We start from the raw sequence: 20,435 nt of genomic DNA, 5'->3' as shown, positions 1-20,435 counted from the left end.
TTGTATTTTCTCTTTTGAGAAAAAAAATTAATAATAGGATTTTATAATCAAGAGTTTTGCAAGTCAATTGGCACGTCTTAATATTTTCAAAGTCTAACTGACATGTGGATGAAGCGATTAATATGTGGCATAGGAGTTGTCTCTATGGCTATGAGAGTGAAGTCATTTGAAATGGGCATAGAGCTTTCAAGTAAGAGAGAGAAATTGGATAAATGTTATTAGGTTTTTGTGATTTTTTTTGCTTAGATCGGATTTATGATTCATTCAAAGATTCTTCTTATTATCTAGATACGTGCATTTTTTTTTAATAGATTTTGCTTGTTATCTATTTGTTGGATTTCTTGGGTCAATTTGTAAATTTTTTGGAGAGGGGGACCAAGTATATAAATTTAAGAGCCAGAATTAAAATTCTTTTTGTTAATACACATACTAGTATTTTTTTTTTCAAAGGTTGAATGCTTCCTAGAGAATGGTAAAGTGGGAAAAAAAAAAAGGTTACACACAAAAAGAAAAAGGTTGGAATTGAAAAAAAGAATACATTGATGAGAAAGTCATGGTGCTCCCTAGGGTTCTATTAGTTGTAATTATCTAGGAAATTTCTTCTATAGCTATTGATTTATTAGAGTAAGCCAATGTGTTGAACTATCAGTTTTTGTTTATGACAGGATAGTTAGTGGAATTTTTATAAATTGTAATCAAAATTTATTGCAAACCTCTCTATTACCTATATTACAACTATCATGTCCAACCTCTCAAATTTTATTATCTTACTACAAAAAATTGGGGTTATAGCAGCATTTTTAAACCACAGCTAAGCTCCAAAAACTGCATGTACGTGCCATATATATAATATCCATACTTTCATACTGAGTATTCAATTTGTTAAATAATATTAATATTTAACATATGATGTATATGTACAAACAATATACAAAATGAGTGTGAGACAATACAAACCTTTTAGAGGCATCACTTGGTCTCTCCCCACCTTGGGTCCTTTTTTTTTCCCCTCAAATCGAAACTTGAATACATAAAGAGGAGAACAACCACATCAGAGAAGGGAGATTGTATGACAATTAATACACTCCAAATCCCAACTATCTCTTTACATCTTCATTCCGTAGGTGTAAAATCTATATGGTACTCTTTAGATGCATACTTTGTTGAAGCATTTTTATCTTTTGGCAGATCAAAGACACTTGAACCTGCTAATCATTATTGTTGTGTATAAATATATTTTTATAATATAGTAGTGTTCTAGTCTTTGGTCATATTTTTTCACTTCAAGTCAATGAGATTAATCCTAAGAATCGATAGTGTGATGGATGTAACTGGGAACTTTCAGATTTATGATTTGTCCTTTAAGTCCATTGATCTCATCACATAGTCGTCTCTGAAGGGATGTGTATAAATTATACTTGGTTAAGAAAAAAATCATTTTGAAGATAGAATTGTAAATCCTCCTAAAGTCTTTAGAAGGGGTTTCATAAAATTAAGGTCCCTCATGTGTGTGAAGACTAATAAGTGCAGTTCTAATACATCTCCCTCCCCTACAAGTAAATGAAGCCCAGGGTGTTCTAAATTTTTAATACCATCTACAAGAAGTAAATGAAGCCCTCGTGATAGATCATTGTGCTTGAGCCTCTCATTAATTTCCTCGATTCTTGCTCATAGCTGATAAACTGCCATGGCTTGAGCTGTCGGAAAATTACTTCTTTTTTTTTTTAATGAATAAAAAAATACACAAAATTTTCATTGTCGGGATTTGGACCAAAGCAGTCTCCCATGAATAATGGACAAAAAAAAAAAACATCACATGGGCCGGTCCCAGACAGAAGAGGGGAAAATAGATGGGGAAATTCCCAAAAGAAGGCCCAAGAGGCCACACTATGCGCTAGATCGTTAGCATATAAATCCAGGAACAAAAACAAAAACAAAACTACCAGTCTACCAGACAACAAAATTGGACAAAATGTCAGCAACCAAAACCCAAAGCTTGAATAGCAAGCAGCGACTGCTAAGTGCTAAGGCCTCTCCCTAGCCTATTAAAGTCTGGTATCACTTTTACAAATTTAATTTTCTCAATTACACTGGTCACTGGTAGTAGGGGTAGGGCCTAATTGTACTTTCATATTCTATATTATGGAGAGATTGATGAGACTGTGGATCCAAATGTTATGAAATGAAATGCATGAGTTTTTTGGTTTGATAGATTTTTAATTTATGACATCTGTTTTATGATAATTGCTCTTTATTTTTTAGGTAAAACATTAATTAGTTTTTTGTATAAATGGAGTTTGAATTCCATTTTTCTTCTTCTATAATAATAGATTTTACTATTTAAGTTAACTAGAACTCACTATTATATGCATGAATTAATTATTTAAAAAATTGTATTTTTTTTTTTTCCTAAACTTCAAAATTTCCAAATGGAGCTATTTTATTTTTGGTAGAAGAATGGGATATATTTTACTTAGAAATTACAACTACAAACAAATGTCAATTTAACGACAAACTATGGGCCCCTTCGAGCTTGGATGTGATGTTAAGGCCTCAATATGTGGCTATCAGCCCGCAAAAGTGGAATGGGCCCTGGCAGATGTATCATTTCCAGCCCTTATTCTTACTCGTTCCCTTTCAAAGTTCAAACTTTATATACGCTGCTAATGTTATGTCCCCACCTTCCTTCCATCCAACATAAAAATGAGGGACTAATTTATGGGCTGTTTGGATGGAGGGGAGAAGTAAGGAGAGTAAAGTATAATAAGCTAAAAATAAATTAATTTTGTGTTAAATTTACTCTACTCCCCTTTTCTCTCTCTCCATCCAAACGGACCATAAGAAAAAAAAAAATAAAAAATAAAAATTGAAACTATAGGGTCTATTTGGATGGAGGGGAAATGGAGGGGAGTAAAGTAAAATTAGCTAAAAATAGGTTAATTTTGGGTTAAATCTACTCTACTTTTTGCTCTACTCCCCCTCAATCCAAACGGACCAATAATTTTTCAGTCACCCCTTTACGCTCTGTTTGTTTCATTGGAAAATCTTCTATAAAGATAATTTTCCACATTTTCTAGTGTTTGATAACACACACACACACACACACACACACACACAAAAAAACTTATCAATAGAAAACTATTTTTAGTCAACAGAAAATCCTAATAAAAATAAGGCTTATTTTCTATAGGTTGTTTTCCAAAAAATTTTCCTCTCTGTAACACAATTCTCTTATTAGATTTTTTTTTTTTTTTCCCTTTAATTGATCGGTTAATAGTTTCAACTTGTAAAGAATAAACAAATTTGCAGAGGTAATTATTTCATTCCTCTCTACCAAAATCCTAATTCTTTACTTTGAATTTCAAGCTTGATTTTCTTTTTTCTCTAAGAAATTTTCGATTTGATGGATTCTTGGTAGAAGTTACTTCTTTTTCATACATAAAGTGCAAAAAAATAAAAATAAATAAAAGAAGAAGAAGAAAGAATGAATGAAGTAAAAGATGAAAATTTTAAACATAGTACCTATATTGCTCTAAATTGCTTTTACATGGGACAATTTTTACCTTGGATTAATAATATTGTTATATAATGAATGATAATTGTTTAGGGGAATTGCATTTGTTGGCAAATACTTTATTTGTTGGCAGATACTTTATGCAGATACTATGCAGTGATGGTATATTATGCAGTACATTATGTAAATACATAATTTTGAGTAATTTTGAAGACTTGTGGTTGACCATAGTAAACAATTAGTATACTAACAAAAATAGTAGACAATTAAAAGTTATTGTTATTTATACTTATTGAAAATGTATTCCCCCGTCAAATATATTTATATATATATATATATATATTTATATATAAACAAATGGTTGATATATGTGTGTGTGTACATACGTACGTACATACGTTACTATCCATATATATGAGCAAGATGAGTGGTAGAGATCATGAAAATTTGGCAACTAATTAATTTTGATTGTATTCATTGTCAAAATTTTAGTATGAAAACCATATTTATTCTTGGTTATTTATTTATTTATAATGATTACATTAGTTAGTTCACATAATATACATGTTTTAAATTATTTTGGATATACACCACTGTTATGTGGCGTTTGGTACGAGGTAATGTTTTAGGATTTCTAGAAATGTTTAAAGATTCCCCTGTTTTGTTGCAAATTACGCTAGGAAATCAGATACCAAGGGAATCTAGATTCCCCCTTAAACCCCTCTTAGTAGGAATGTGATTCCCTTTAAAATAGGTGGGTATCCAGATTCCCAAACTTAAAGGAAATTGTATTTTTTATAAATTGACAATTTTAACCCTTTTTTCCTTATCACTTAAGCAATTAAGATAAAATATAAAACAAATCATCAATATCTTTTCTCTTATCTTTATCTTTTCTCGCCAAAACAACATAAACAGGATAGACAACTCTGTTAATATATTTTTTTAACAAAGTTCTATTTAGATTTTAAGTGTGGGAAAAAAAAAAGTTTGAAGAGGACCCTCCATTATTGTCAGGTATTCACTTTTACTCTTGGTTTTGTTTAGTTGCTAGAAATATAGATCTGGATTGGTGGCTTCATCTTTGGTTTTTTTTTTTTTTTTTTTTTTTTTTTTTTTTTTTTTTTAATTAATGGCTTTGTTTCTAGATTCATATGTTACAGTACATGTCAACAACTTGTATCCTATCTAGTGCGTTTGTTATACAATGATACAGAATGTATAGATTTTTAATTTTTAACAACCCATTATATTTGTATGCAATTATGGTGCTATAGTTAAAAATCTTTAGCATCTTGCTACAGTGCACAGCCATAAATGGCTGTGCACGGTGGCTCAAAACTAAACTCAAATATTTTTTTTTATTCTCACTCTCATTAAAATAATATTTATTTCTTTCTTTTTCTATTTCTTTTTACTCAGCTGTATCTGTTTCACACTCATTCTCTCTTTCTTAAGGCTCTCAGACTATCACCTCTCTCTCATCCTCAAACTCTCACCGATTCATCCATCATCCTCACCCATCATCCTTCTCACCGCTGCCACCGAAGGTCACACACCATCGCCGAAGCTCACGCACCATCACACCGAAGCTCACGCATCATCGCCGACCCACGCACCATTGCTAATCCGATTCATCATCCTCCTCACCCATCTTCGAAGCCCAGCTCCATTCATCCATCATCCTTCGTCAATCTGTTGATTTTGCATTTGGGTTTGTGTGTGTTTGCATATGGGTCTCAATTTGCTTTCTTTACTGATGTGTGTGTGTGTTTGCATTTGGGTCTTTATTGAAAAGATACTAAATTTGTTGAAGTTTCGTTTGTGATTGGAGAATGATAAGATTGGTAAAATCACGACTTTTGGCAGTGTAGTGTGAGTACCAGTGTGTGAGTGGTCTTTGCATTGGGTGAGACTTTTTGCATGTATTTTTGATTAAATGATCATTTAAATCAAAATTATAATTGATTGTTCAGCTATTTTGTGATGCTTTGGTTTGAGTGTTGTGAAATGTCTGATTGGTGTGTGTATGGAGATTTTAAATCCCACTAGAACATAGTGAACATAAATTTTGTTAGCAATGGATATAAATTGGTATGTATGTATGTATACATATTTGCTTGCATAATGATTTGTCTGCATAATGATTTGCCTGCATAGGACTATTTTGAATACACAGGGTGTGTAACCAACCAATCCTAAACACAGTATATGCTATTTATTTCCAGCCTTGATTCATTGGTTTGATATTATTGTGAGAATATATAATGGAGGAAACTCATTTTACTCTTTTTGCACCGGTCATTTACGAGCAATAGGTAATCTAAGATTAAAAACAATAGATTTTTTTAGCTATTAAGAATTTATTAGTAAGTATTCCAAGTGGTTTTCTTCCATTATATTAGTTACATAGCTATATGTCACATTGGTAGCTAGTCTAGTAGCAGTTGTTTTAATAATTTGTAATTTTCTTAAATTTCAAGTTTTTATTTCTTGTGTATAATTGTAATGATGACTCAACCACCAAGGAATCATAAAAAGAAAATTTTAGTTGTGTTGCTACATCAATTAGATTTATTACGTCAAATGTGGATGATGTTAGTGCACATGTGTGCAATAGTGATTCTTTCTAGGAATAGGAGAGTTGGAAGAATTGGAGGTTGGGGTGACCAAATATTAGAGAGAGCAAATGTGAGAGTTGTGAATATGAATCAAATGTTTGGATGGATGATACAACATCCATAAACAATGTCCCAATGGACAGGAGAGCATTTAGAAAACTTTGTGACATGCTCCACATACATGGGGGTTTGAGGCCATCTAAGAATACGGAAATGGATGAGATGGTAGCATCTTTTCTACATGTACTTGCACATCATGCAAAAAATAGAGTTGTAGCATGACAATTAGCTCGGTCGGGTGAGAGTATAAGTAGAAACTTCAATGTTGTATTGCATGCTATCCTTCATCTTCATAGCATCCTTTTTAAGAAACTGGAGCCTATACTTGAGAACTGTACTGATGAAAGATGGAAATGGTTTAAGGTACATTACTATTTAGATTAGTGTTTCTATGTATTTCTTATTATTGATTTAAATTTAATGAATAAGTCCTATAATAGAATTTTCTAGGTGCGCTAGATGGAACCTATATTCCAGTCAATGTGTCAATTGAAGACAAGCCTAGATATTGAACTAGGAAAAATGAAATAGTTGCCAATGTGCTGGGAGTGTGTTCGCACGATATGCAATTTATCTATGTATTGCCTGGTTGGGAGAGTTCAGCTGTAGATTCTAGAGTTTTGAGGGATGCAATTTCTAGGAGAAGTGGATTGAAAGTCCCTCAAGGTAAATAAATACTTATTAATCACTACTTTTTTTTTGACACGTCTATTTAAATTCTTATAGTTTAAAAATGGTGTTAGGTTACTACTACTTGTGTGATGCTGGTTACACCAACGGTGAGGGATTTCTTGCACCTTATAGAGCACAAAGATATCACCTAAATGATTGGAGGCAAGGTTGCCAACCTACTTCTCCTAAAGAGTTTTTTAATATGAAACACTCTTCTGCTAGGAATATCATTGAGAGAGCCTTTGGCCTACTAAAAGGAAGATGGGCAATACTTAGGAGTAGATCATTTTATCCAATCAAGACCCAATGTTGGATCATTTCAGCTTGTGCACTACTCCACAATTATATAAGAAGAGAGATGTCACTTGACCCTGAAGAGAACTCTCCCTTGTCTGACAACTCAGGTGCTCAAGAGTTGGATGGTGAGCATATAAGGTATGTGGAGACATCTGATGCATGGAGTGATTGGAGAGATAAGTTGGTTGAAGAAATTTATGAACAATGGAGGGCCTCTAGGCATTGAATTGGAGATGATGTTTACTTGGTATCTTTTCATTCTATTATATAGTTAGGTGCTATTCAATTTGACATTACAGTTACGTAATTTGTAATTTTCTCATTTACAATTTATGTTATTAATAAATTATGGATTTTGTTATTTATTTAAAAATTCCAAGAATTTGTTTTATAATATAATTTCAGTTGGTGGTTTTTTTGTCATGTATTTTGTTCCTTTACACAGTTTGTTGACCTTAATTACCATCATGAATTTCTTGCATAATTTTTTTCTTAAAAATGCAGTACTTACATTTTTATTTGGATAATTATGTATAATGTTCAACTTTTGCATAGACATGGAAAATACATATAGTGAACCTGTCAATGAAGGAAAGAAAGGAATTAAATTTCAATGGACAGCTAAAGAAGATGATAAGTTGGTTGAGTGTTTATTGGAACTAGCTGGCGATGTTAAATGGAAAGCAGACAATGGTTTTGGTTTTACAACTAAATTAGAGGAATTGATGGAGAAGAAACTGTCGGGATGTGGTATAAAGGCAAGTCCACATATAAAATCTAGATACAAAACTTTAAGAAGACAATATTGGGAAATAGCTGACATGCTTGGTCCAAATGCCAGTGGTTTTGGTTGGAATGATAATGAGAAAATGGTTGTGGTTGAGAAACAAATTTTTGAAGATTGGGTCAAGGTAATCCTTTTTTTTTTTTTTGCCATTCATGTTTTAAAGACCAATTTTTATTTTATTATTGAATTTATATATTTTTGTTTCCTATCAGGGTCATCCAGATGCTAAGGGATTGCGGAATAAGCGCTTCCCTCATTTTGATGACTTAGCACTTGTGTTTGGTAAAGATAGGGCCAGTGGGGATAGAGCTCAACATGCTATAGATGCAACAGAGGAGTTAGCTAGAGGACAAGAAAACCAATCTCCTACAAATGAAGCTGAGATAGAAAAAAAATGCTGGTATAGGAGAGATCAATGGAAATGATTATGGTTCCCAAACACAAATACCCAATCAAGGAGCTAGCTCAAAGAATCTGAATAAGAAGAGGCCAAGATCCAATGATGAACTAACTGAGACCTTAATGGAGACAATGAAAGACTTTGGAAAGAAGTATGAAGAAACTAATGGACATATGGCTACCATTGCATCTTGCTTCAAGATTGAGTCAAAGGAAGCTAAGAGAAGAATGAAAGTATTCAATGAGCTATTGAAAATTGAAGGACTTTCTATATCAGAAAGAATCAAAGTTGGAGAATTGCTTACAGCTGATACACGTAAATGTGATTATTTTTACTCATTTCCTGGGGACGTTGGGTATGACTATGTTATTCAAGTGCTCACAGATGCAAGGGTGAATACATTATATATGTAATAGATCACATTTGTTTCATTGTTGATGAACTACTTTTACTTTTATTGCTACTTCTGTGGTCTTATAGACCTAAACAATGTCAGGTTGTTTTGTTATGGATTAAGCTATTTGAAACATTATTATTCAAAATAAAGCATTTGAGAATTTAAATGGTTATTTTTGTTGAAATGTTAGACTACAGTTTTAATGAATGTGTTGCTAATTAATAGTTTATATTTTGTTTTTCATTATTTACTTAGAGGAAGATATTTTTTTAAAGGACCAATTAATAGTTTATATATTTTTTTTCATTATTTATTTAGAGGAAGATTTTTTTTAAAGGACTTGGTAGTTCACATTCAAATCTAAGAATAGAATGAGAAAAATAAATAATTCATTTAAGATTCCTGGGAATAAACCAAACATTATTATCTCACATTCCTAGAAATCTTAAAGAGATTCCCAATGAAACCAAACATAGGAATAGCTACATTCCTAGGAATCTAGATGCCAGGAGTAATGTGGATTCCCCCGTACCAAACGCCACATTAGTTTCTTTAAAACTTTCTCCCCTTTCCCCTTGTGTGTGTGTGTGTGTGTGTTAAAATATTTAATATTCTCAAAAGAAAAAACAGTGGGTTAATCTCACATTGGAAAATGAGGGTGAGTTATAGAGATTTAAAGCCTGTACTGTGTATCCAAAAGTTAGGCCCTTTTGGATATACACCACTGTTAGTTTCTTTAAAACCTTCTCCCTTTTCCCCTTGTGTGTGTGTGTGTTAAAATATTTAATATTCTCAAATTTTTTTTTTTTTTTTTAAAAATTGCATACCAAACACCAGAAAACATTCTTAAGCTCATTTTTAAGGTCGTTAGCAAACATTGAAAAATGAGACAGTTTTTTAGAAAATGCTCTTTGGAAAATGAACCATTTTCCAAAAAACGTTAATACTGAAACAAACAGTGTTAGAGACTTTTGGTTTACAAAATCTCATATGATTCCCAGCACTTTTTTATTATGGGAAATTAGGGAACTGGTTAAGAATCTAGTTAAAAAAAGTTTTTATGAGAATAGAAAAAAAAGTAATTAATGTTTTGACAGTTTTTTTAATTTCTTATAAAAGTGATGTCAAAATTTTTTTAAAATAGATTCTTAACCAGTGCCTTAAGGGCACTTGTTAGTATGACCCTTTTATTATTATTTAAAATCTGATTAGATTCTTAATTAAATTGATGATATATGGGCTTTACACTCCCACTTGATGATTTGAGGGAGGATAACACAGAAGCAAAAAAATGAAAGCCCAAAACAAAAAATGGCCCGATACAAGCAAGTGAAAGGCTCCTCCAGTCCAGGAGCGCCAATAAGAAGTTTCAAAATTTCACACTCCCTCTCTCCCTCGCTCTTTACTCTATAACCCACAGGCTCAAAACTCAGACCACCGTAACAAGTAACAACATCAACAACAAGCTCCGAATCCCAAATCATTCATGGAAATTGAAAATTACCGAACCCTAATCAGAATCCATTTCCATTTCGTATATTAGTTTCATGTTTTTTGGAGGATAATTCCCATCTTGCCCCTTTCTCAGCAATAGAAATGCCGTTGAGATTCGAACATGGACAGGGAGGCTAACCTTCCAGTTCCAGCAGCGAAGAATATAATCCGTCCGCCCGTGAAGCCACCAGATACGACGCCTTCCTCCTCCTCCTCCTCTTCTCCGCCCGACTTCCTCCACCATGTCCACGCCGCCTTCAAGCGCCACCGCCCTCTTGGTATCTCTCCCTCTCTCTCTCTAACTCATGCTCCTACTAAATTCCATAATTTAGGGTTTGAAACCGCAATTTAGGGTTTCTGTTCTACTATTTTCCATAATTTTTACCTTCATAATGCTTCATGACAAGTTAAAATTTAGGGTTTGTGTTGGAGGACTCTTGTAGCGCATTTAATGACAAAACATTTAGTTTTCATATCAATTTCGCTTCACTCTCTTTAGTGTTATTATTACTGTCTGTTAAGTTAGGGCAGTTAATATTTGGGAGTGTGCTCTTCAATAAATTATAGACTTACTTTTGAATTCTCTTAAGGTTTTTGTATTTTCCTTAAAAATATAGATAGTAATGTTAAGCACTGGATTACCCGGCAACTGGTTCTAACAGGTGGGGTCAGTTGCGTGTAGGTTTACTGGCTACAGGCAAGTCCAAAGGGCTCTTCTTTATAAAGGTTTCTACTTTGTATAAAATAAGAAAAAAGAAAAAGAAAAAAAAAGCACTGAATGCAATCTGGTAATTCTTTTGAAAAGCTATTCTCTCCAGTCTTTTCTGTTTGAAGGTGAAAGCGGATTTGGAGGTTTAATTAAATTCATTTATATGATTGATTTAAGTTTTGTATGTTACTTCTAATCCTTTGGATTTGGTGCATGAACACACCGGAACATTTTGTATCGTTAATTTCTTTGAATATTTCAGCCACAAGGCAGTCCAATATTTTAAGGCCTAGGCGGATGTTGGTTCCTCAAAGAGAAGCATCGAGAGATTCAGGTTCTAGTTTGGGTCCTATGGTAGATGCTAAGAAGTCTCAAGATGTGATCTCACTGAGCCGGGGTCATATGGTAAAGGATTCAGTTGGAGAAACTAAGAACATGGTGACTGTTCTTGGGGAAATTCAAGAAGATGCATCGATTACTCCACCTACCATTTCAGGCACTATAACCAAAACCTTTGATGAGAGCTTTAATTCATTTGATGCACCAAGAGATCACGTTAAACCCATTACAGGTTGTAAGGATGACAAAGCAATTCCTTTGTTGCATGGAGAATCTCAACAAACTGATGGTCAAAAAAAAGTTCAACATTCTGTTGGAAGCAATGCTGTCTCCCAGGGTAATTGTTGGTCCCTTCTCTTTTTAAATTGCTAGGAATCCAGTTTTTGTGTTTTGGTATATTTCTGGTGGTTTTTTGGGTGATATTTTGACAAGATTTTGAGTTTCTGATAGTGCTATATAATTCCTGAGTTTGTCACTATGCCTTGCGATATATTTTCCTACTCTTTCAACATGCAGGGGCCGATGATGGAATGGCCACTGGATTGGAGAACTTATCATCTCATATGGGTTCACTTGCATTGACAGAAATGGAATGGATCACGAGCAATCAAATGGAGGCATCAACTGTTGTTACTCATGACTCAAAGCACAGGAATTTTCAGAATCTAGAATCTGAAGTCAGTTTGAGGTCTGATGGTGGGATTACTTCTTTATTGTCAAAGAGAACCACTGCTGTTCAGGATCAGCTGCACCAGTTCAGCAGAAACTTTTTAAGCCAGCCTGCCACTCAGTCTTCAGTTATTGGGTCATCGTGTGCTACCTCAACATCTGTCCATTCAACTTCAGCACCCATGCTAAATTTAACAACCTGTAGCTCTCACCTGCATCGAGATAGTGGTTCTCATGTGGCAGTTGAACCTTTGGGAGATTTTAATATGCAATCTCAAAACATAAATCAGGGAAATGTGGTGCAGCTACCAAATCCTTCACCAAAGGACACCAGTGGAATGTTAATTGAACAGAAAGCCCTTGCAGGCAAAGCTTCTAACTGTGCTATTGATACCCAAATGGAAGTGAAGGAATATGACCAGTCTAAGGAGCAACAAGGCAGAGTAACAAAAGAAAGTAACATTCCTGAAAACCCTCCCCTGCTTGATAGCTCAACTAAAGGGAAAGGATATGTAGGTGATGTTACCAATATACAATCTCAGGCTCCCTTGTCCAAAAGCTCATCTTCAGATATGAAGTCGGAGCCTTCTAAATCAGAAAAACAAGAGAGGGCTGCAAGTGGGAAAGGTGCATCAGCTCCTCGTAAAAGGAATTATGATCAGGACTTGTTCTTCAAAGTCAATGGCAAGCTCTATCAAAGGCTTGGAAAGATAGGTAGTGGAGGAAGCAGTGAGGTCCACAAAGTTATCTCATCGGACTGTACAATCTATGCATTAAAAAAAATCAAGCTCAAAGGTCGTGATTACGCAACTGCATTTGGTTTCTGTCAAGAAATTGAGTATTTAAATAAGTTGAAAGGAAAGAACAACATTATACAGCTGATTGACTATGAGGTACCCACTTTCACCATAAAATCATTAGTTGTAATACTATGCAAGTCATTGGTTTTAGTTTTAGGTATTTGCTATATCAAGCCTCGTTTTCGTAATCTGTAGTCATGTACTGGGAAAAACATACTACTCAAAAGTCAAAATTTTGACGTAGCTGTTACCAAGAGAAGACTCAAGTATGATAGTAAATTTGGTTAAAATGGCTTTACTGCTAGCTTTGTGCTGGTTAATAAATTTTTTTATTGGAAAATGGTATATATCAATCTGACAAACAATTTTTTATTGAGAGATTTTTTTTTCAAGATACCCTGATAAATGAATTGAGTTTGTCTAAATTGACCACCAAGCAGCTTAAAAAACTATAATGAGTGAGCTTTAGATGACAAAATGATGGCCTATAAAGGGAGTTAGTGAAGAAAAACAATTTAAAGATGGGGGTTGAGGGTGCCCCTTAAGTTGGCTATTATTGTCTGGTGGCTCATTGGACTTCCTGAATCCTGAGCCAAGCATCTGAAACTCAAAATATTGTCAAAGCCAGAAAGCAATTACATATCTGCTTTCAGCATCCTAATTTGGATTTAATGCCCACTCTACCCTTGGATCAAGGTTTTAAGTGACTCGTGATATTTGTGTAGGAAATTCCCAGTTGTATGTTAACTTGTGTGAGCAACATGTCAAAATTCTAATAGCATTAGTTACCTACTTTAGGAAAACCATCATGTGATAGTTATCTCTTTGAGAATTGAGGAACACCCTCTTTTTGGTCAATTTTTTTTTTTATAATTTTGTGTTAATATTTTAGTTAGGTGTAAACTCTTTCTCCTGTACTGCAATATGGATAAGTGGAAATATAGGATACAAAGTGAAGAAATCGTTTAAAGATGATGGTGGAGAGTCATTTGAGATAGTTTGGCCATGTGCAAAGAAAAACATTTAGTGCTCGTTTGGATAGCACTTAAGTGCTGCGTCTGCGTTTCCATGCGTTTCCTCAGTTATTTTTTTATTTTTTATTTTTTTTTAATTTTTTTTTTCTTTTCAGCCGCAATGGTTGACCCTGTCTTCTGTGAACAGTGCACAAGTGCACTGTTCATGGGTCCCACAAACTCCACTTTTTATCAACTTTTTCATTAAAAATGGGTTCCACAGCACTATTCACACATTAAAAAATTATTTTGCTACAGTGTTTTCAGTTTTCAGTTTCAGCAAAATAAGTTCTATCCAAACATACCCTTAATGCACTTGTGAGTAAAGAGTGATTTGACACATTAAGGGAACCAACAAAGATAAAAGAAAACCTAAAATTACTCCAGCAGTAGTAAAAAATGATATGTAAATTAAGGAGGTAATAGAGATTATGCTAATAGAATGGCTGAGAGGAATATATATTGTTGACCCTGATTGGTTTGTTAGGATTCATAGCTGGCCACAAAGTTTTAGGAATAAAATTTTGTTGTTGTTTGGTTGATTAGCTAAACAAGAATTTTGTTTAGCATGTTTACCCTGTATACCTCAGAGGTTCTATTTTACCCTTTTTTTTTTGAGTGGGGGGGGGGGGGGGGGGGGGCTTGCTGATTCTAGGTACTCTGTTGTCTTCGTGCATTCTGTTGTGCTTGAACTGCATGTCAGAATGTGGGAATTGATATAGACATGGCAACATGATGGATCCTAAAATTCTAAAATAGTAGAGGATTATTTGATAGTCAATAGTCAGGACATGACAATATATATATGTATACAATTGTAACTTATATAACACACTAATTTTAGTTATTTGTCTGATTAATATGATTAATAATCTTTGATCACACCAACAATCAGATCTAGTGATTAAAATCTGTGCGTGGGTGGGTTGTGGCTATGGTTGTGCTTCTCACCAGCAGCGGGAATCATGAGTTGATGGTACTCTTTTGTAGTTTATAAGAAAACCCCATCTATCCCTTCTTGAGCAAACATCTTTAGATGGAGTCCTTTCTTAGACTTTCAAGCCTTGTCTAGGACGTAACAATTTCCTTTAATGTTAAACCATATACATCAAATGTGAATGACTATATATATATATAGAGTAGAAAATAAAGATATTTTTACATATTTGGTTCTCTAGTTCCTTGGTTATTGCCAAAATTCCTTGTGAATGATATTATAGGTTCTTTTATGTTTAGTGCTAGCAAGTTAAATGTTAGAGGCGAAAGGCGACCTTGAGACTCCAAGGTCTTGTATTACCTGAGGTGTGAGATGACAAAAAGGCACTAGCCCGAGTAAAGCGAGGCTCTATTCTAAATATATTTATTATACATATAGAACTTAAATCATATGTACCTAGTGTTTTGAAATGTTATAATAAAGTGTTTTAAATGTGTTGCATGAAGAAATTAGGTCTATCAAATGATTTCAAAATAAGATTTACATGGTTTACGCTCAATTAGTTATCCACAATAGGTTTTACAACAAGCTTCTACTATAAATTAATTAATCTAACAATAAGTTTTACAACAAAATTTTGTAAATTAATTTATCTAACAATAGGTTTTATAACTTGCTTTTTTAAAATTAATAATCTCATGATATGTTTTACAACAACTTTCAAATAAAAATGTACAAAAAAAAAAAAAAAAAAAAACTGAGGCTCTCTCCTTAGCACCTTTTTCATGGCTTAAGGCAGTTGCCTAGGCTCTAAAGGTGAGCGCCTCACCAAAGGCGCCTTGCCTAAGAGCCTTTAAGGTGGCTTAGTGGTGCCTTGCCTAGGTGAGATCAAGAATACCTTACAGACATGTTCTGTTCTATTAATTTCATTTTTTTAATCATGCATGCTTCGGTGCTGAACTTGATGAATCTGCCTAGATATGCATCTGCTTCTTAACATGAATTTATTTAGGAATCGTAAGCAACATACATTTAGTCATGATTGTTGAGAACAGCCACTTGTTTTCATATTCTTCCTTAATATTGGGTTTATTAAGCTTTTTCAGGCATACATATTAGAATAGAACAAGAAATTCTTGTTCAGTGTCTAATTTGTCTTATTTATATACTTGAGTGATTTTAATACCCATTTTTGCTCTTAGGTGACAGATAAGGCTTTGCTCCATGAAGTGATGAATGGTTCCATGAGTAATAAAGATGGCAGAGTCAAGGATGATGGGTATATATACATGGTACTTGAATATGGGGAAATTGATTTGGCGCACATGCTATCCCAGAAGTGGAATGAAATGGATGGCTCCTATCAGACCATAGATCAGAATTGGCTCCGCTTCTACTGGCAGGTTCTTAAGCTATACTGTACATTTATTGGTATTTGCTATCCATTGCTTTGTATTTGTTTTTGTACTTATGAATATTCTCCAATGGTTTGCTTATGTTAGCAAATGGTTTAGAACTTTGATGGTTATTTTGTAGATCTTTGTTTTTAGTCTTGTTTTCTGATGTTCCACAAATGTCTTTCATTTGATTAACCACTAAGAAAATAAAATACTGCTGTAAATTTTTCTGACAAGTTGCGTATCACTTTCAATTTTGGAGTTGAATCTCTCTCTCTCTCTCTCTCTTCCCTTGATGAGATAACTCCTGGTCCTGGACTAGTATGTTACATTTGAGGACATTTGGATGTCTTATTGAAGTTAAACCAATCCATTATGTCTTACATAAGTGCTGAAATTTTGTAAATCTATTGAATTGAAAGTTGGCTTTACTTTTAGACTTTTAGTTAATTTGTTGATTATGGTCTTGATTCCTCATTTTACTTTCAAATTGTGCTTCTTACATTATTACCTATAAGACTAGTTCACTTAGTGTTGTACATCCAAACACCCCATAAAGTTCGAACGTTTTTTTTGTACTTGTCGCCAATTCTCTCCATTTTTTTTGTATAAATTGTAGTTGAACAAGAGACAGGATCTGAAGTTCTTTTTTTGCATTTGCTTGTAAGATTTGCTGAGGTACAGAGAGGCATATGCCCTAGTATAAGATTATTCTTGCTTCTGTTTGTACATAAACTAGTTCACTTATGTTGAACAGATTAACCTTGTTAATTGCTGACAGTCTTGAATATGGAATCTGAGATTTTTCTATTGAAAAACTTGGCAGCAAATACTTCAGGCTGTAAATACTATACATGAGGAACGTATAGTGCACTCTGATCTGAAGCCAGCTAATTTCCTTCTTGTCAAGGGTTCCCTAAAGCTGATAGATTTTGGGATTGCCAAAGCCATAATGAGCGATACCACCAACATCCAGAGGGATTCACAGGTAATTCTTACTTATGCCCTGCAGCTGGGATATATATCTCATTTAGGTTGTGCCCCTCTCTGGCAACTGATCAGATGGTGTTGCAACATTTAAAAGGATTTGTATCTATCTTGCAATGCTGGATTGCAAGTTTTTAATTATTGCTGAACAACAGGGTTATCACTCGATGTGTATTGGCATTGGCCCTCCGTGATACTGACTATGGCTGGTTTAAATAAATCCAAATATTGCTATTTGGTCTTGATCGTTAGAAGTTATATCACTGGTATCTGTATGCTTTTAACCTAGCTTGACTATACTTTCTGTACACATTTGCAAATTTTTAGAAGGCATATATTGGATTCTATTTTGTGTTCTATTAGCAATTTATATAGTTACATTATCAGGGTAATTACAAATCTCAAATTATGTATAAATTTGGTCCATGCATTTTCAGTTTGAACTGTTAACCCTATTGACATTATTGTTTTTAATAAATAGAACTTTCTGTTTAAAATTTCTATTTAACCTCAATGTAGTTAATGACAATACACATGATTTGTCATATCACCCATATTTCTAAAATGTTATACCCTCATTTATCAACCCATTAACTAAAAAAAACAAGAAGGGTGGGGGGAAGATGGAATGTTGACCTACAAGATCTAGTTTGATGTTGACTAAATTGCTAAAGTAAGAAGGAAAAAAAAATGATATAATTAATGATTCCTTCTAGCTAAATTAAATTTCAAAAGAGGCCCATGGTGAGATGCAGGAAGTTATTGGCACACATACATAATGTCTAAGGGGTTAATTGTTTAAATTGGAAATGCAGGACTAAATTGACACTTGCATGAAAACCCAATGGTTGAATTTGTAAAACTCCCTATATTGTCAGATTTACTTGGGGGCTTTGAACAGAAGCACGCCAGAATGCTTAACACTATGAAATGATTTTGTTATATTTTTGCTTAGTTCTCATATTTGACTTCTGTAGGTGGGTACACTGAGCTACATGTCTCCTGAGGCATTCATGTGCAATGAAAATGATGCAAATGGAAACACCATAAAGTGTGGTCGGCCATCAGACATCTGGTCCCTTGGCTGCATCCTTTATCAAATGGTATATGGCAGGACCCCCTTTTCTGAGTACAAGACATTCTGGGCCAAGTTCAAAGTTATAACAGATCCAAATCATGAGATTACGTATGGACCGGTTTCTAACCCTTGGCTTCTTGATCTTATGAAAAAGTGTCTTGCATGGGACCGTAACGAAAGGTGGAGGATTCCCCAACTGCTTCAGCACCCTTTCCTTGTTCCCCCTGTTCCACCCCAGCTATCATCTTTTAAAGACCAAAACTGTAAACTACTTCAACTTATAGCTGAAACTAGTTCTAATGACCATGAAGCCTCAATGCTATGCTGTCAGATCCAACAACTGCTTAGCGACCCAGTTCAGCCAGTAGCATCTCAGTTACTAACGTCACGAGAGCAACAATGCAAGTCACTCTCCCAAATGTCAAAACTTTGCTTTCTGCTTCAGGAACGTTTAGCAAACTCAGAGAGAAAAATTGAAGATCTGGGAATGTAATTCGCTATGTTTGATCGTTTTGACATTGGTCAATTCTTTTTGCCCTGAAAGAGATCATGCTGAATTAAGATGCCTATTCTCCATCCTTATGTAAGAATCTGTAATCAGTTTGTCTTATTATGTTCTTTATTATGTAAGAACGTATGCTCATCCCAGATTCACTCCTGGTATTAATTTCTGCATCATTGTCGATCTTTTGTAGCAGGACAAGTAATTTTATACAATTTTTGTAAACACTTATGTACAGCAAGAGTGTATTGATTCGATTTTTGACGTAGTAATTATTTTATTCTCAAGGTGTAAGCTTTCTTCGATATAAGTCATAATTTCTTCAATATAACTCCACTAATTTCTCAAAATCTCTACTTATGTCTAAAACTAAAACTAGTTTTGAAGTGTAATAACTCATAATTCATAAACAAATTCAATCTTTGTAACATGAAATATTAAAATGTCAAGTAATGTTACAGTCACAAATATTTTACAACATTTTTACAAATTATTAATACAATAAATTCTTACTAGTTTTAATTTGGGACATCATTAACTTCACATTTTTATTTACTAATAATTATTTGGTGAATGCTAAAACCATATTATTAGTTTATAAAAATGTTGTAAAATAATTTGTATTTGTAACATTACTCTAAAAATGTGTGGTATCATTACTGATAAATAGTGCGCCAGGATATGCTTCACTAAGCACAACCAAGTGATACATACAATCTATAAATAACCAAAGTGAAATTCTTGTTCTCATCATAAATAGACATGACTCGATGATGTTCATAACAAAGCAGTGAATAGACAACTAGTTTAAACATTAAAGTGCTCCACTTCAGCGCAAGAAAAAGAAAAAAAAGAAACAATGACCAACAATCACGGCTGGCTGGTGAAAATTTTTAAATAGAGCATTTTGAATATATACTAGCCTCTTTGCGTATATAACGATGTTCTTTTTTATTTTTTATTTTGAATTTGGTGTCATAATATTTAAAAGTGAGATAAAGATAATGTCTTAATTCTCAGGATATTTCTCTATGTGAGTTTTTATTATTTTTATTTTTTTTAATTAGTTATTTGTACATGAGTTAGCGACTGATACGAATGGAATAAATTATTTGAAATTGAAACTCTTAAATAATGTTTAAAAGTGAGATAGAATTAGTGTCCTAATTTTTTAGATATTTTTCTACGTGAGAGTTGATAAAAGTTTAAAATTTTGAATTTAAAATAAAGGATAAATTGCAAATTACATACTTAAAGTTTAGGGGTGTTTGGATTTTACATCCTGAAATTTCAGAATTTGGATTTTATCCCTTGAAATTTGAGATTGTTTGGATTTTACACTTTGACATTTTAGAATTTGGATTTTATTTCCTAAATTTTAGAGGTTTTTGGATTTTACTCCCTAAAGTTTGGGAGTGTTTGGATTTTACATCTTGAAGTTTTAGAATTTGGGGGTACTCCAATCACTCTCAAACTTTAAGGCTGAAATCTAAATTTTAAAATGTCAGGGTGTAAATCCAAACACCCCCAAACTTTAGTGGGTAAAATTCAAATTTTGAAATTTCTGGATGTAATATCCAAACACTCCCAAACTTTAGGGGTATAATTTACAAATTATCCTAAAATTAAAATGTCATTCAAATTAGAGAAGAGAAAGGAAAAAGCCTAAAACTTAGGAAATTTTTAAAAAATAGTAAATTACTCTTTTAACCAGTTTGTAAGGATATACAGCTAGGTGGTTAGGCTTGTTATATTCTTGGGG

At 33.5% G+C, this 20,435-nt stretch overlaps 1 protein-coding gene across 2 annotated transcripts; it reads left to right on the top strand.

Moving 5' to 3' along the window:
• Positions 1-10,088: 10,088 nt before the first annotated feature.
• On the top strand, positions 10,089-18,960 carry LOC126698280 (serine/threonine-protein kinase MPS1). 2 transcript variants are annotated; one of them, XM_050395395.1, is made up of 6 exons: positions 10,089-10,520; positions 11,214-11,627; positions 11,807-12,852; positions 15,912-16,112; positions 16,933-17,094; positions 18,071-18,960. In XM_050395395.1, exons 1-6 carry the CDS (start codon positions 10,364-10,366, stop codon positions 18,662-18,664), a joined length of 2,574 nt encoding a protein of 857 aa, XP_050251352.1. In that variant the 5' UTR covers positions 10,089-10,363; the 3' UTR covers positions 18,665-18,960. The 2 variants fall into 2 exon arrangements, with proteins under 2 accessions (XP_050251352.1, XP_050251354.1); XM_050395397.1 differs by having other exon boundaries at positions 10,090-10,520; positions 11,876-12,852.
• Positions 18,961-20,435: the final 1,475 nt, after the last annotated feature.

Source organism: Quercus robur, chromosome 9 (genome assembly GCF_932294415.1).
Source record: "Quercus robur chromosome 9, dhQueRobu3.1, whole genome shotgun sequence".
In the NCBI taxonomy this organism is placed as follows: Eukaryota; Viridiplantae; Streptophyta; class Magnoliopsida; order Fagales; family Fagaceae; genus Quercus; species Quercus robur.
The sequence above is the reverse complement of the archived record's forward strand: the minus strand, read 5'-3'. Positions and strand labels throughout refer to the sequence as shown.

Coding starts and splice junctions, on each gene's coding strand:
- LOC126698280 (XM_050395395.1), top strand. CDS start 10,364: ATGGACAGGGAGGCTAACCTTCCAGTTCCAGCAGCGAAGAATATAATC. Junction 11,628..11,806: donor AAGCAATGCTGTCTCCCAGG/GTAATTGTTGGT, acceptor TTCAACATGCAG/GGGCCGATGATGGAATGGCC. Junction 17,095..18,070: donor ACATCCAGAGGGATTCACAG/GTAATTCTTACT, acceptor TGACTTCTGTAG/GTGGGTACACTGAGCTACAT.